Source organism: Panthera pardus, unplaced genomic scaffold (assembly GCF_024362965.1).
Source record: "Panthera pardus isolate Hobbes unplaced genomic scaffold, ASM2436296v1 HiC_scaffold_27, whole genome shotgun sequence".
Classification (NCBI taxonomy): Eukaryota; Metazoa; Chordata; class Mammalia; order Carnivora; family Felidae; genus Panthera; species Panthera pardus.
This window is the reverse complement of record NW_026526843.1, coordinates 81,900,982-81,914,890: the sequence shown is the minus strand read 5'-3', so window position 1 is coordinate 81,914,890 and position 13,909 is coordinate 81,900,982. Positions and strand designations below refer to the sequence as shown.

At 38.3% G+C, this 13,909-nt stretch overlaps 1 protein-coding gene across 3 annotated transcripts in view; it reads left to right on the top strand.

Moving 5' to 3' along the window:
• Positions 1–13,909, top strand: part of CCNB3 (cyclin B3) — a 60,199-nt gene that overhangs the window by 13,833 nt on the left and 32,457 nt on the right. The window contains exons 5-7 of one of the 3 annotated variants that reach the window (XM_019417505.2): positions 3,753–6,669; positions 7,536–7,631; positions 8,877–8,969. In XM_019417505.2, the coding sequence (XP_019273050.2) occupies positions 3,753–6,669; positions 7,536–7,631; positions 8,877–8,969 (3,106 nt within the window). Of the gene's footprint in view, positions 1–3,752; positions 6,670–7,535; positions 7,632–8,577; positions 8,760–8,876; positions 8,970–13,909 lie in introns of those variants that run through there. The other 2 variants (XM_019417506.2, XM_053891624.1) reach the window with 2 other exon arrangements.

Genomic DNA, 13,909 nt, shown 5'->3' with positions numbered 1-13,909 from the left:
AGTGTATGTTAGGGATCTAACTTTATTTTTTTGCATGTGGATGTCCAGTTGTCCCAGCACTGTTTGTTAAAAAGACTACTCTTTCTTCACCTAATTATCTTGGCATCCTTGTCAAAAATCAAATGACTGTAAATATTAGTGTTTATTTCTGAACTCTGTTTTATTCCATCGATCTACATGTCTATCATTATGCCAGTATCACACTGTCTTGATTCTTGTTGTTCTGTAGTACGTTTTGAAATTGGGAAGTGTGATTCCTCTAACTTTGTTCTTCTTTTTCAAGATTGTTTTATTATTCTGGGTTCCTTGCAGTTACTTATAAATTTTAGAATCAGCTTGTCCATTTCCACTAATAAGCCATCTGGGATTCTAATAGAAGTTGCCTTGAACTTGTAAATCAATTTGGGGAGTATTACCATCTTAATAATACTAAGTCCTCCAACCCACAAACGTGGGATGTGTTTTCACTTATTTAGGTCTTTAATTTCTTTCAACATTTTTGTAGTTTTCAGAGTATAAGTTTTGTACTTCTTTTGTTAAATTTATTTGTAAGCATTTTATTCTTCTTGACATTATTGCAAATAGAATTATTTTCCTAATTTCATTTTCATATTGTTCATTGCAAGGATATAGATATATGTATGATTTTGGTATATTGATCTTGTATCATGGAACCTTGCTGAACTTATATATTAGTTCTAATAGTTTTTATGTGGATTCCTAGGATTTTCTCTGTATAAATCATGTCATCTGCTAATATAGTTTTACTTCTTCCTTTCCAATCTGGTTGCCTTTTATTTTCTTGCCCTGACTAGGACCTCTAGTACTTTGTTGAATAGAAATGTCAATAGTGGACATTCTTGTCTTCTAATAATTGGGTGACCAACTTATTCTGGTTTTCATAGGATTTGCCCAATTTTAATACTGAAAGTCTTGCATCCCAGGAACCCTCTCAGTCACAAAGACCATTGTTCACTCTATCAAGAAAGCCTACTCTGATCACCCCTACTCTGATCACCCTACTCTGATCTACGATATCGTAGATACTCAATATTTATTTCCCATGCCAATGTTTCTTAAGAAATGGACTTGGAGAGGCAGATAAGAGCCAGGTCACCAGGACCTTGCAGATCATGGCAAAGAGTTTGGAATTTATTCAGAGAATAGAGGGGTTTAGTCCTAAAGTGTCAGCAGTGCTATATGAGTTATCTACTGCTACCTGACCAATCCCCCATCCCCTAAAGAAGAGTTGGATATCCTTGTCTTTTGCTTGATCTTAAGGGGAAAGCATCAGTCTCTCACCATTAAGTCTGATGTTAGCTTTGGGTTTTTCGTAGATGCCCTTTATCAAGTTGAGGAATCTCCTTTATATTCCTAGTCTGTTCAGTACTTTTATCATGAAAGGGTGTTGTATTTTGTAAAATGATTTTTCTGGATCTATTGAGATTATCATGTGGCTTTTGTTTTTTATTCTGTTAATATGGCTTAATCCATGAATTGATTTCTGGATGTTAAACTAATATTGCACTCCTGGGACAAATCCGATTTGGTGTATAATCCTTTTACGTGTTGCTGGATTTAGTTTGCTAGTATTTTGTGGATGTTTTTGCACCTATAAGAGATATCAGACTATACTTTTCTTGAGATGTCTTTGTTTTTGGTATCAGAGTAATATTAGCTTCCTAGAATGAGTTGGGAACTGTTCTCATATCTTCTATTTCTTGGGGTTGTTCATGAAGAACTGGTATTCTTCTTTAGATGTTTGGTAGAATTCACCAGTGAAACCATCTGGGTCTGGACTTTACTTTGTGGGTAGTTTTCAATTATTAATTCAGTGTTTTTTTAAAAAAAATTTTAATGTTTTATTCTTGAGAGAAATAGAGAGAGAGTGAGCGAGCGAGCATGAGCCAGGGAAGTGAGAGAGTGAGAGAGGGACACAGAATCCGAAGCAGGCTCCAGGCTCTGAGCTGTCAGCACAGAGCCCCATGCGGGGCTCAAAATCACAAACCATGAGATCATGACCTGAGACAAAGTTGGACACTTAACTGACTGAGCCACCCAGGCACCCCTATTAATTCAGTGTTTTTACTTGTTATAGGTCTATTCATACTTCCTATTTTCTTTTTAAGCCAGTTTTGCTGGTTTGTGTCTTCTTAGGAATTTGTCCATTTCATCTAAACTACCTGATTTGTTGGCATACAGTTGTTTCAAACAGTTTTTTGTTTTACATGTTTTTATTGCATATTAAGTAGATCTTCACAGCAACCCTACAAAGGAGGTAATATGATTCTCATGGTATGGGTTAAAAAAGTGAAGCACAGACAATCAGCTTGCCCAAGGTCACCCAGCTAGTAAGTGGAGGAGCCAGGATTTGAATTCAGGCAGTCTAGCCAGAATGCATACTTTTAATCATAACTAGATTATCTGAAGACTACATTTAAAAATTCTCATCAGGAGGGACCTGGAATCTATCTGGCCATGTGGAACCTCTCAAAACACTTTCTTTTTTAAAACAATATAGTGGTTTTTAAATTATAAGCATAGAGTTGTACATCCATCACCACTATCTAATTTTAGAACTTTTCAACACCCCCACCCCAAAGAAACTTGAACCCATTAGCAGTCCCTTTCCTTTGCCAGTCCCCCTTTCTAGTCTCCTCTCTACCCCTTTCCAGCCATAGTCAACCGCAAATATGCTTTCTTTTATGGATATACCTCTATGGGTATGTCTATTCTGGACATTTCATATAAGCGGAATCATATGGTACCTAGTCTTTTGGAGAGACTTATTTTTGTTCAGATTGATGATTGCATTCTGCAATTCTCTTTTATTCTGATTTCGAGTCTTCCAGTGATTTGGTCATGAAATCCTGTTTAGAACAAAGCTTTGAGTCTGACACATGTGAACAAATGTCTATTTTGGTTTTTTTATTATCTCCACTGGGAAAGTATCTCATGAATAGCCTAGGTTGAAGGGGATGTGGTTAAATACCACCAATGTTAGTTAATGGACATTTGGGCTCTTTCCATAATTTGGCTATTGTTGATAGTGCTTCTGTAAAAATTGGGGTGCATTTGCCCCTGTGAATCAGCATTTTTGTATCCTTTGGATAAATTCCTAGTAGTACAATCACTGGCTTCTGCTCCTGAAGTGAAGACAACACTGTATGTTAACTAACTTGAAAAAAATTAATAAAAACATAATGTAAAATAAAATATTCTGTAGTTCAAACTTAAAAAAAAAGACACCACCAATATTAAGTGCCAGCCCACCTTTCTCTTATAAGCCTTCATAAACCTCTCATAAGCTTCTCTCTTATAATTCTCTCATAAGCCTTCAAACAATATTAATTTCAGCCTGCATTTTGCCAGATGCCTGATGCTGATAGACAAAAATAAATGCAGCTAGTGAGGGAGACTGATACTATATAGCATATAACTTGTACAATGTGGTAGTATTATAATAAAGACTTTGTATATAAATAAAGTAAATAAGTCATATATAGGAAAACATAACATGGATTTTCGGAGAAATTTTTCAGAAAAGTGTGAGAACCTAGGCCATAGAACTATACAATATGCTACCTAGTTGGTTCAGTATGGTACCCATTGATTTTTACCTTTTAATCTGTCTCTTGATGTTGAAGCCCTTTCCCCTTCTATACCTTTTGTAACTGCAGCAACAAAATGAGATGGTAGGTGAAGATTCTAGGAACTACATTCTTCTTACCCAGACATTGTGTCTTTTACAGTTATAAGCTGGAACCTTTGCCAGTAGTGGTCTCTACTACCTTGGTACCAAATGTGGAGATATCGACCATCTCCAAAACAACCACTACTGAAGAGGCATCATTTTTCAAAAAGCAAATAATTTTAGAAGAGGAACCCAGTACTGAGGACACAACCCTCATCAAGAGGTCATTATCTTTAAAGAAGTCCACAAATCAGGGGGAGGTATCCCTCATGAAGAAGCCACCATCTTTACAGGAGGAGGCTGATAGTAGTGATGAATTTGCTGTAGAGCTAATGAATTTTGGGGAGAAGAATAAAACTGAGGAGGAAGCCATCACCAAAGGAACATTATCCTTAAAGAAGATGTGCATATATCAGGGGGACTTGGTTTTGCAGGACATCGGTGTTGAAGAGGATTCCTTCTTTATGGAGCCAATGAACTTTAGAAAGAAGCCTAGAACAGAGGAGGCAACCCCCACCAAGAAGGTGATATCTTCAAGGAAGAAGAAGTATACCACTCAGGGGAAGATGTCCCATATGAAGAAACCACTAGTATTGCAGGAGACCAACTCTGAAGAGGAGTCACTCATTAAGGAGACACTGGCTTTCAAGAAGAAACCTGTCAAGGAGGCATTCCTCACCTTGAGGCCATTATCTTTAAAGAAGAAGTGTACTACTTTGGGGAAGATGACTCAGTCGAAAAAGCCACTAGAATTGCAGAAGGCCACCTCTGGAGAGAAGGCACTCATTAAGGAGCCATTGTATTTTAAAGAGAAACCTACCAGTAGGGAGGAGTCTCTCTTCCAGGAGCCCTTTGTATTGCAAGAGAAGCACACCACTGATGAGAAGGAGGTCCTCTTGAAAAAGCCACAAGCATTGCAGGAGAAAAAAGACAGTAAGGATACACTTCTTATGGAGCCAATGTCTCTTAGGAAGAAACATACTACTGAGGAGGCAAACTCCACTAAGAAGCCATTACCTGTAAAGAAGTGCACCATTCAGAGGAAGATGTACCACTTGAGGAAGCCACTAAAATCGCAAAAGACCACCTCTGGAGAAAAGTCATTTATTAAAGAGCCACTGTCTTTCAAGAAGAAGCCTACCACTGATAAGTCCCTTTTCCAAGACCCGTCCATGTTGCAAGAGAAGCACACCTCTCAGGAGGAGATGTCCATCTTGAAGAAGCCATTGACCTTGCAAAAGACTCCAACTGAGGAGGAGTCACTTTTAAAGGAGACTTTGGCTTTTAGGAAGAAATGTACCATCAAGGAGGCAACCCCCACCAAGAAGCTATTTTCTTTAAAGAAGAAAAAATGTACTACTCAGGTTAAGATGTCCTGCTTGAAGAAGCCACTAGTATTGCAGACCACCTCTGGAGAGAAGTCACTGATTAAGGAGCCATTGCCCTTTAAAAAGAAGCCTACCACTGAGGAGGAGTCTCCCTTCAAGGAATCCTCTGTCTTGCAAGAGAAGCACACCACTCAGGGGGAGGTGGCTCTCTTGAAGAAGCCATGGTCATTGCAGGAGAATATCGATGGTGAAGATGAATTTCTTATGCAACCAGTTTCCTTTAGGAAGAAACATAGCATAAATGAGGCAGTCTCCACCAAGGAGCCTTTATCTTTAAAGAAGAAAAAGTGTGCCACTCATACAACGATGTCCATGTGCAAAGAACTGTTGGACTTGCCGAATATGATTGGCAAAGATAAAGATTCCTTCTGTATGGGGCCAGTGTCATTTAGGAATAAGTCTTCAACTGAGGAGGCAGTCCTTACCAAGACACCTTTATCTTTAAAGAAAAAGCAAATCACTCAGGGGAAGGTGTTCCTCTTAAAGAAGCCACTGGTCTCAGAGAATACCACCTCTGAAGAAGAGTCATCCTTTAAGAATCTATTGACCTTTCATAGAAAGTCTATAACTGAAGAGGAGTTCCTCTTCCAGGATCCATCTGCACTGAAAGAGAAGCACACCACTCTGCAGGAGGTGTCGCTCTCAACTAAGCCATTGGCCTTGGCAGAAAAGACCACCACTGAAGAAGAATCCTATATTAATGAACCATTGGCCTTAGAGGAGAAGCCTACAACTGAGGGGGAATTCCTCTCTCAGGATCCATTTTCACTGCATGTTAAACCTACCAACAAAGATGAGTCCCTCTTCTGGAAGGCTTTGGGCTTGCAGAAGAAGACTGATACCAAAGATTACTCTTTGAAGACGCTGTTTGCTTTGCAGGAGAAAAGCACTACTGAAGAGGCATCCCTTTTAAATAAAACATTGGTTCTGAAGAAGGAGCTCTCTACTGAGGTGGCAACAATAAGCATTGAGAAGCAATTATCTTTAAAGAAGAAACTCACTGCTCAGGGGGAGGTGTTCCTCTTGAAGAAGGAGTTGGCCTTGCAAGAGAATATCACCAATGAAGAATCCCTTATTAAGCATCCACTGGATTTTCAGGAGCCCAGAATTGAGGAGACCATCCTAAGGGAGTCCTTGGCCTTGCAGGATAATCCCACAATTGAGGAAGAAGCTACCCTGAGGGAGCCCTCGGCCTTGCAGGAGAAGCCCAGCATTGAGAAGAAGACCATCCTAAGGGAGTCCTTGGCCATACAGGAGAAGCCTACTCTCAATGAGACATTCCATTTCAAGGATATATGTGCCTTGAATGAGAAATCCACCACTGATAAGGAGTTGTCCCTGAAGGAGCCACTGGCCTTGCAAGAGAATCCCATCCACAAGGAAGACACCTTTCTTGAAGATTTCTTGATCCTCCAAGTTGAAACCAGCTCACATGTGTCCAGCACTGCCCCCGAATCCAGAATAGGCATGTCCAGCAATGCTACCATGTCCAGTGTGGGCAAGTTCAGTACTACAAACAAGTCCAGTGCTTGTCAATCCAGTTCTAATAGACCTTTCTCACCTTGGAGCAAGAGTTCACAGAAGGAGGTATTGTGTTCTCTTCCTTCTTAAATTAGATAATGTGTTCTTTGTTATCCTGTAGGTGGCTGTCAGTAAAGAGATTTTTTTTGCCTTCCTAAGCAATTGATCTGTATATAGTAAGCTATAGTAAATAAAGTTAGCCTTGTGGGATCTCTTGACTTTCCAACTGACATAGAAATACACCCAAACAGAAAGTATTTATTCCAAGAATACCCACAAGGATCTGGAATGTATGTGTGTGTGTATGTATAAAATTGGTCTTTACAGTAGTGGTTAGCCAATTTCCTTCAGGAAATTGCCTTTCTTAGTAATTGCAATCTGCATTTGTAGTGGGCTCCAGTAAAAGATGGGTAAAGTCCACAGAGGTATTTCCCAAGGAAAATGGTATTTAAGTTGTAAATTGGAAGGATGAAGGGATGAGATTTGGCAAGCAGGAGGAGAAATACCTTTCTTGTAGGCAAAACAACCTGGGTAAATGTGTAGATGGGAGGAAAAGGCTACCAAGAAAATGAATTGGGTTAGATCAAAGCATTGGGACAAAACAAGTGACCTAAGAAGACAGGCAACATAAGTTGAAATAGTAAAATAAAAGTGTTTTTCTTGGAGAGTCTTGAACTTACCATTTTATAAAAATGGTGTCTATTTGCTAGGGCAGAGCAGACATGTACAAGGAGGACTAAACATTTCTTGGTCAGTTAGCAGTATGAGTATTGAAGGACCAAGCAGTGCTCTGTTATGGCCCAGGATATATAAGGCTTTAGGAAACTTAGCAGAAGACAGTGGGAAGAAAGGAGTGTATCATTTATGTGTATGTGCTAAGCCTTCCTTGGAATCTTTCTCCTCCTAATGTCTTTTTGGTGATTTCCAAGCAGATGACCCCATTGGAGGATATTGACAAGAACCATAATGATCCATTTTTCAACTCAATATATGCCAAGGATATCTTCAGTTACATGAAGGAGAGAGAGGTATGTAGGTGGCTGTTGGAGAAGAATGATTTCTAGGTCTCATTTTCTCATCACTCCATCCTTAAAATGCAAGTTGAAGGGGAAGTAATGATGATTAAAATAACAACAACAGCAACTGACATTTACTAGTAATTTATTATAAGTTAGACATTATGCTAAGGGATTTATACACATTATCTTGTTTAATTGTCCCAGTAACTCCATGATAGTAGGTATTATTACCCCCTTTTGTAGATTGTAGAAACTGCTCAGAATCACATAACTAGTATATGGTAGAGCTGGGATATGGGCTAAAGTCTGATTACTTTGAAGACCATAAGCCTGCACCTGTAATTGTTGAGGAGACAGTCTCAGACACAGAAATAGTAGTCTCTTTCTGGGCGGCTGCTCTTAGCAATCTTTTCCCTTCTCTATCCAAGTTTCTGACATCATATGTAAAATCACTCTCCAGCCTGGTGAAGTTTTCTTCCTCCTTTGAAATCTGCCAGTCTCCTTGACCACTAAAATTCATTGATTTCCCAATTTTCTTCTCTCTCTCTCTCAATGGAACAGATGGGGCCAAGATTATCTACCAACCAGCTAACAATTTTAGCAGGCCATACATAAAAGGGAGGATGAATATCTTGTCTTTTCTCTAGAGACGTAATGTTTGATTAACTGACTCCAGATCCTTCACTTTTTCTAGTATATCTTGGAGGAAGTAAGAGATAACTTTGTTATACTACAAGTGTGGGCCTTAGCTCAGCACTGTCAGTTTCACTTGGGATCTTGTTAGAAATGCAGAAACCTAGCCCCACCCCAGACCTTCTAAATTGGCATGGGAATTTTAAAGATCCCAAATGGTACACATGTTAAAGTTTGAGAAGCACTGCTCTACATAGTGTGGGATTGTGCATTGGATTGAATTGCAAAGAAGGGGCAAAACCTCTTTGGTATTTTTCTATAGTCATAGGCCTATTCCTGCCCATATTCCATATACATCCTGGACTCCTCATTGTCCACCCTGACACTTGAATATAATGTGCATCCATTTCCCAAGGATAACTAGAACTCATCTGGAAAAAGATACTTTGATCTTCCCCTATCTGATACCAGCTGAAAATAATGAGGTAGAACTGTGAAGAAATTAATTATGTTATTATAATTTATTTTTCTGAGAAATTAGTTGCAGTATTTTTTTCTAAGTTACCATTTTTGAACAAAAGAAGTGCTTATTTGTTAATATTTCTTTTTTATTGCTGCCAGGAAAAGTTCATACTTACAAAATACATGCACAGGCAGACTGACATCAGCAGTTGCATGAGGGCCATTCTTGTGGACTGGTTGGTAGAGGTGCAGGTAAGCCTGACAACTGCTGCTTTAAGGGGCTGCTCTTCTCTTTATTGATCATTCAACATCACCAGATGCCAAGCATGGTAAAACTTTTCTGGGTGTACAGAGCTGAGTAAACCATGGTTCCTGCCTTCAGGGAGCTTATGATCTAGGGGACAAGATAAGATATGCAGACAGATAAGTATGATAAAAAGTAGAATACCCTAAGTACTATAAGAATGTTATATATAAGATACTGTGAGAACCCAGTAGAAGGAGAGACTATTTCTAGAAAAGGCAATGATGGTATGGTAGTTTAATCATTCTCAAAATTTTGTAAAAGTCTATCTAGTAATTTGGGTAGAGGTCAGTGAGAAAGCCTTTCAAGCTTCAGGTGGGATCAGGAAGGACAGTGTGGCAGACATGGCAGAACTAGACATGGCAGGTAGCTGTTTGTGCAGGGTTGGATGTTGAGGCAATACTGCCATGAATACTTAATTACCACTTTAAGGAAGGATAGTCCAGAGAAGTACCTGGCACATAGTGGAATATCAGTAAGTATTTCTTGAATTAATGGAAATGAATGACTTGCTATGGAGTTTGTGAGGAATTACAAGGTATAGGTTATTCCCAGAAGAGTCTTGACTATGTAATTGGGTAATATGAAAAGGTAATATAGTTTAATATCCTTTATTGAGTACCAGAGGAGTGGTTCAGGGTCACTTAAAGTAACAGACCAGGAAAATGTGGATGATGTGGTATATTTAGATATCAGCAGAGCACGAAAATACCTCTCGTCTTATGGAAATGATGAAGAATAGTAAATTAGGTAAAAGTAGAATTTGGGTAGATCTTATGTAAGTAAAAGTGATCCCAAAGGTTGCTGATCGTTATTAAGGTAGAAGGACTGCCAGTGGACTTTGTTCTAATTGATATTTAGTCGTGATGTAGATGAGAACAGAAAAGATCTACTCATCAGATATTGCATGCAATGAAACTGGGAATAGAGATAGCACATAAATGGATATCAGAGATAAAATATCTATACTAGCTGGAATGATGAACTGAATCTTTTTTTTTTTTTAAAAGCTTTTGTTGTGGGGCGCCTGGGTGGCTCAGTCGGTTGAGCAACCAACTTTGGCTTAGGTCATGATCTCACGGTTTGTGAGTTCAAGCCCTGCGTCGGGGTCCGCGCTGACAGCTTGGAGCCTGGAGCCTGCTTCGGATTCTGTGTCTCCATCTCTCTCTCGGCTCCTCCCCCACTCATGCTCTGTCTCTGTCTGTCTCAGAAATAAATAAACATTAAAAAAAATTTTAAAAAGCTTTTGTTGTTATTTTAATTGCACAAAAATTCACATTTGTTATAGCAAAGTAATAAATTATAATTACCTGTGATCACACAACTCACAGCTACTGTTCATATTTGTGTGTGTATATTATCCTTCCACTTTTAATTTTTTTAATGTTTATTTTTGAGAGAGAGACAAGAGTGCAAGTCGGGGGAGGGGTAGAGAGAGAGGGAGACACAGAATCCGAAGCAGACTCCAGGCTCTGAGCTTTCGGCACAGAGCCTGAGGAGGGGCTTGAACCCATGAACCGTGTGATCATGACCTGAGCTGAAGTCAGACGCTTAACCGACTGAGCCACCCAGGCGACCCTATCCCTCCACTTTTAAAGTGGTGGTCATCCACTTTAGGGGTGTACCTCTAGTGCACGAATCATATAATCATAGATGCCCAAGTCCCATATACTGTCAAATCAGAATTGAATTGTGGGGGTGTGGCTCAGGCATGTATATGTGTGTGTGTGTATACACACACACACACACACACACACACACAGGGTATATGTATTCCTTTGAATTAGTGTTTTTGTATGTTTTGGGTAAAGGGGCACATATATTTTTATAAAGCTCCACAAGTGATATTAATGTACACCTTTTGATAGAGAATCACAGTTCTAGAAAATATACGTAGTGTTTTTATAACTTTAATTTTTGCATTTTTAAGTAAACAGTAAAGTGGACTTTTAGGTATATAGTTATATGAAAATTTAACATTTGATATGAAATAAGATTCGCAAGAAGTTGTTAAAAACCATATAGGGAGGTTCTGTGTACCCTTCACCTACTTTTTCTCAATGATAACATTTTGCAGAACTATAATACAGTGTCATAATTAAATTTATTTAAATTTCATCAATTTTGCCTGTACTTATTTGTTGTGTGTGTTTAGTCTATATAGTTTTATCGCACATGTAAATTTTGTAAGCATGACCGCCACAGTTGAGATATAGAACTGTTCCATTACCACAAAGATCTTTCATGTTACCCTTTTATATCAATACCCATCATCCTCCCCTCACCTTCCTGTCCCTGGAAACTCCTAATTTGTTCGTGTCTATAATTTGTAGTTTCATAAATGTTATATGGATGGAATCATACAGTACATAACTTTCTGAGATTGACTTTTGTTATTCACCATAATTCCCTTGAGATCCATCTGTAGTGTGTAAGAGTTCTACACAAGGATATCTACAGATATCCTTGTCAGCACTTGGTATTAGTATTTTTTTTTATTTTAGCCATGTAACAGATGGGTAGAGGAATCTCACCATAGTTTTATTTTTAATTTTGTTTGTTGACTTTTTAAAAAATTAAATTCAAGTTAGTTAACAGATAGCATAGTATTGGTTTCAGGAGTAGAATTTAGTGATCCATCACTTATATATAACACCCAGTGCTCATCCCAACAAGTGCCCTCCTTAATGCCTATCGCCCTTTTGCCCATCCCCCCATCTCCCTCCCCTCCAGCAACCCTCAGTTTATTCTCTGTATTTAAGAGTCTCTTATAGTTTGCCTCCCTGTTTTTATCTTATTTTGTTTTTCCTTCCCTTCCCCTATATTCATCTGTTTTGTTTCTTAAATTCCACGTATGGGTGAAATAATATATTTGAAATCATATGATATTTGTCTTTCTCTGACTGACTTATTTTGCTTAGCATAATACTCTCTAGTTCCATCTTCATTGTTTCAAAAGGCAAGATTTCATTATTTTCCATCACTGAGTAATATTGCATTGTGTGTGTGTGTGTACATACTATGTTTTCTTTATCCATTCATCCATCGATGGACATTTGGGCTCTTTCCATACTTTGGCTGTTGTTGATAGTGCTTCTATAAACATTGGGGTGCATATACCCCTTCAAATCAGCATTCCTATATCCTTTGGATAAATACCTAGTAGTCCAATTGCTGGATTGTAGGGTAGTTCTGTTTTTAATTTTTTGAGGAAACTCCATAATGTTTTCCAAAGTGGCTGCACCAGTTTGCGTTCCCACCAACAGTGCAAAAGTGTTTCCCTTTCTCCACATCCTCTCCAACATCTGTTGTTTCCTGAGTTGTTAATTTTAGCCATTCTACCAAGTGTGAGGTGGTATCTCATTGTGGTTTTGATGATGAGTTATGATAAGTATCTTTTCATGTGTCTGTTACCATCTGGATGTCTTCTTTGGAAAAGTGTCTGTTCATGTCTTCTCATTTCTTCACTGGATTATTTTGTTTTTGGGTGTTGAGTTTGATAAGTTCTTTATAGATTTTGGATACTAACCCTTTATCTGATATGTCATTTGCAAATATCTTCTCCCATTCCATCAGTTGCCTTTTAGTTTTGTTGATTGTTTCCTTTGTTGTGCAGATACATTTTATCTTGATGAGGTCCCAGTAGTTCACTTTTGCTTTTGTTTCCCTTGCTTCTAGAGACAGTCTAGCGAGAAGTTACTGTGGCTGAGGTTGTTGCCTGTTTTCTCCTCTAGGGTTTTGATGGTTTTCTGTCTCTATTTATGTCTTTCATCCATTTGGAATTTATTTTTGTGTATGGTGTAAGAAAGTGGCCCAGTTTCACTCTCCTGCCTGTCACTATCCAGTTTTCCCAACATCATTTGCTGAAGAGACTGTCATTTTTCCATTGGACATTCTTTCCTGCTTTGTCAAAAATTAGTTGGCCATTTCTGGGTCCATTTCTGGGTTTTCTATTCTGTTCCATTGATCTATTTGTCTGTTTTTGTGCCAGTACCATGTTGTCTTGATTATTACAGCTTTGTAATACAGCTTGAAGTCCAGAATTGTGATCCCTCTAGCTTCAGTTTTCTTTTTCAACATTACTTTGGCTATTTGGGGTCTTTTCTGGTCCCATACAAATTTTAGGATTGTTTGTTCTAGCTCTGTGAAGAATACTGGTGTTATTTTGATAGGGATTGCATTGAACGTGTAGATTGCTTTGGGTAGTAGTATAGACATTTTAACAATGTTCTTCCATTCCATGAACATGGAATGTTCTTCCATTTCTTTGTGTCATCTTCAGTTTCTTTCATAAGCATTGTATAATTTTAAGCCAATAGATCTTTTACCTCTTTGGTTAGGTTTATTCCTAGGTATCTTATGGTCTTTTGTGCAATTGTAAATGGGATTGATTCCTTGATTTCTCTTTCTGCTACTTCGTTATTGGTGTATAGAAATGCAACCAATTTCTGTATGTTAATTTTATATCCTGTGATTTTGATGAATTCATTTATCAGTTCTAGCAGTTTTTTTGGTGGAGTCTTTTAAGTTTTCCATGTAGAGTATCATGTCATCTGTAAAGCATGAAAGTTTGACTTCTTCCTTGACAATTTGTATGCCTTTTATTTTCTTTTTGTTGTCTGATTGCTGAGGCTAGGATATCCAGTACTATGTTGAACAACAGTAGTGAGAGTGGACATTCCTGTCATGTTCCTAACATTAGGGCGAATGGTTCCAGTTTCCCCCCTTGAGGATGATATTAGCTGTGGGCCTTTTGTATATGGCTTCTATGATGATAAGGTATGTTCCTTCTATCCCTACTTTCTTGAGGGTTTTTATCAAGAAAGGATGTTGTATTTTGTCAAATGCTTTTTCTGCATCTATTGAGAGGATCATGTGGTTCTCATCT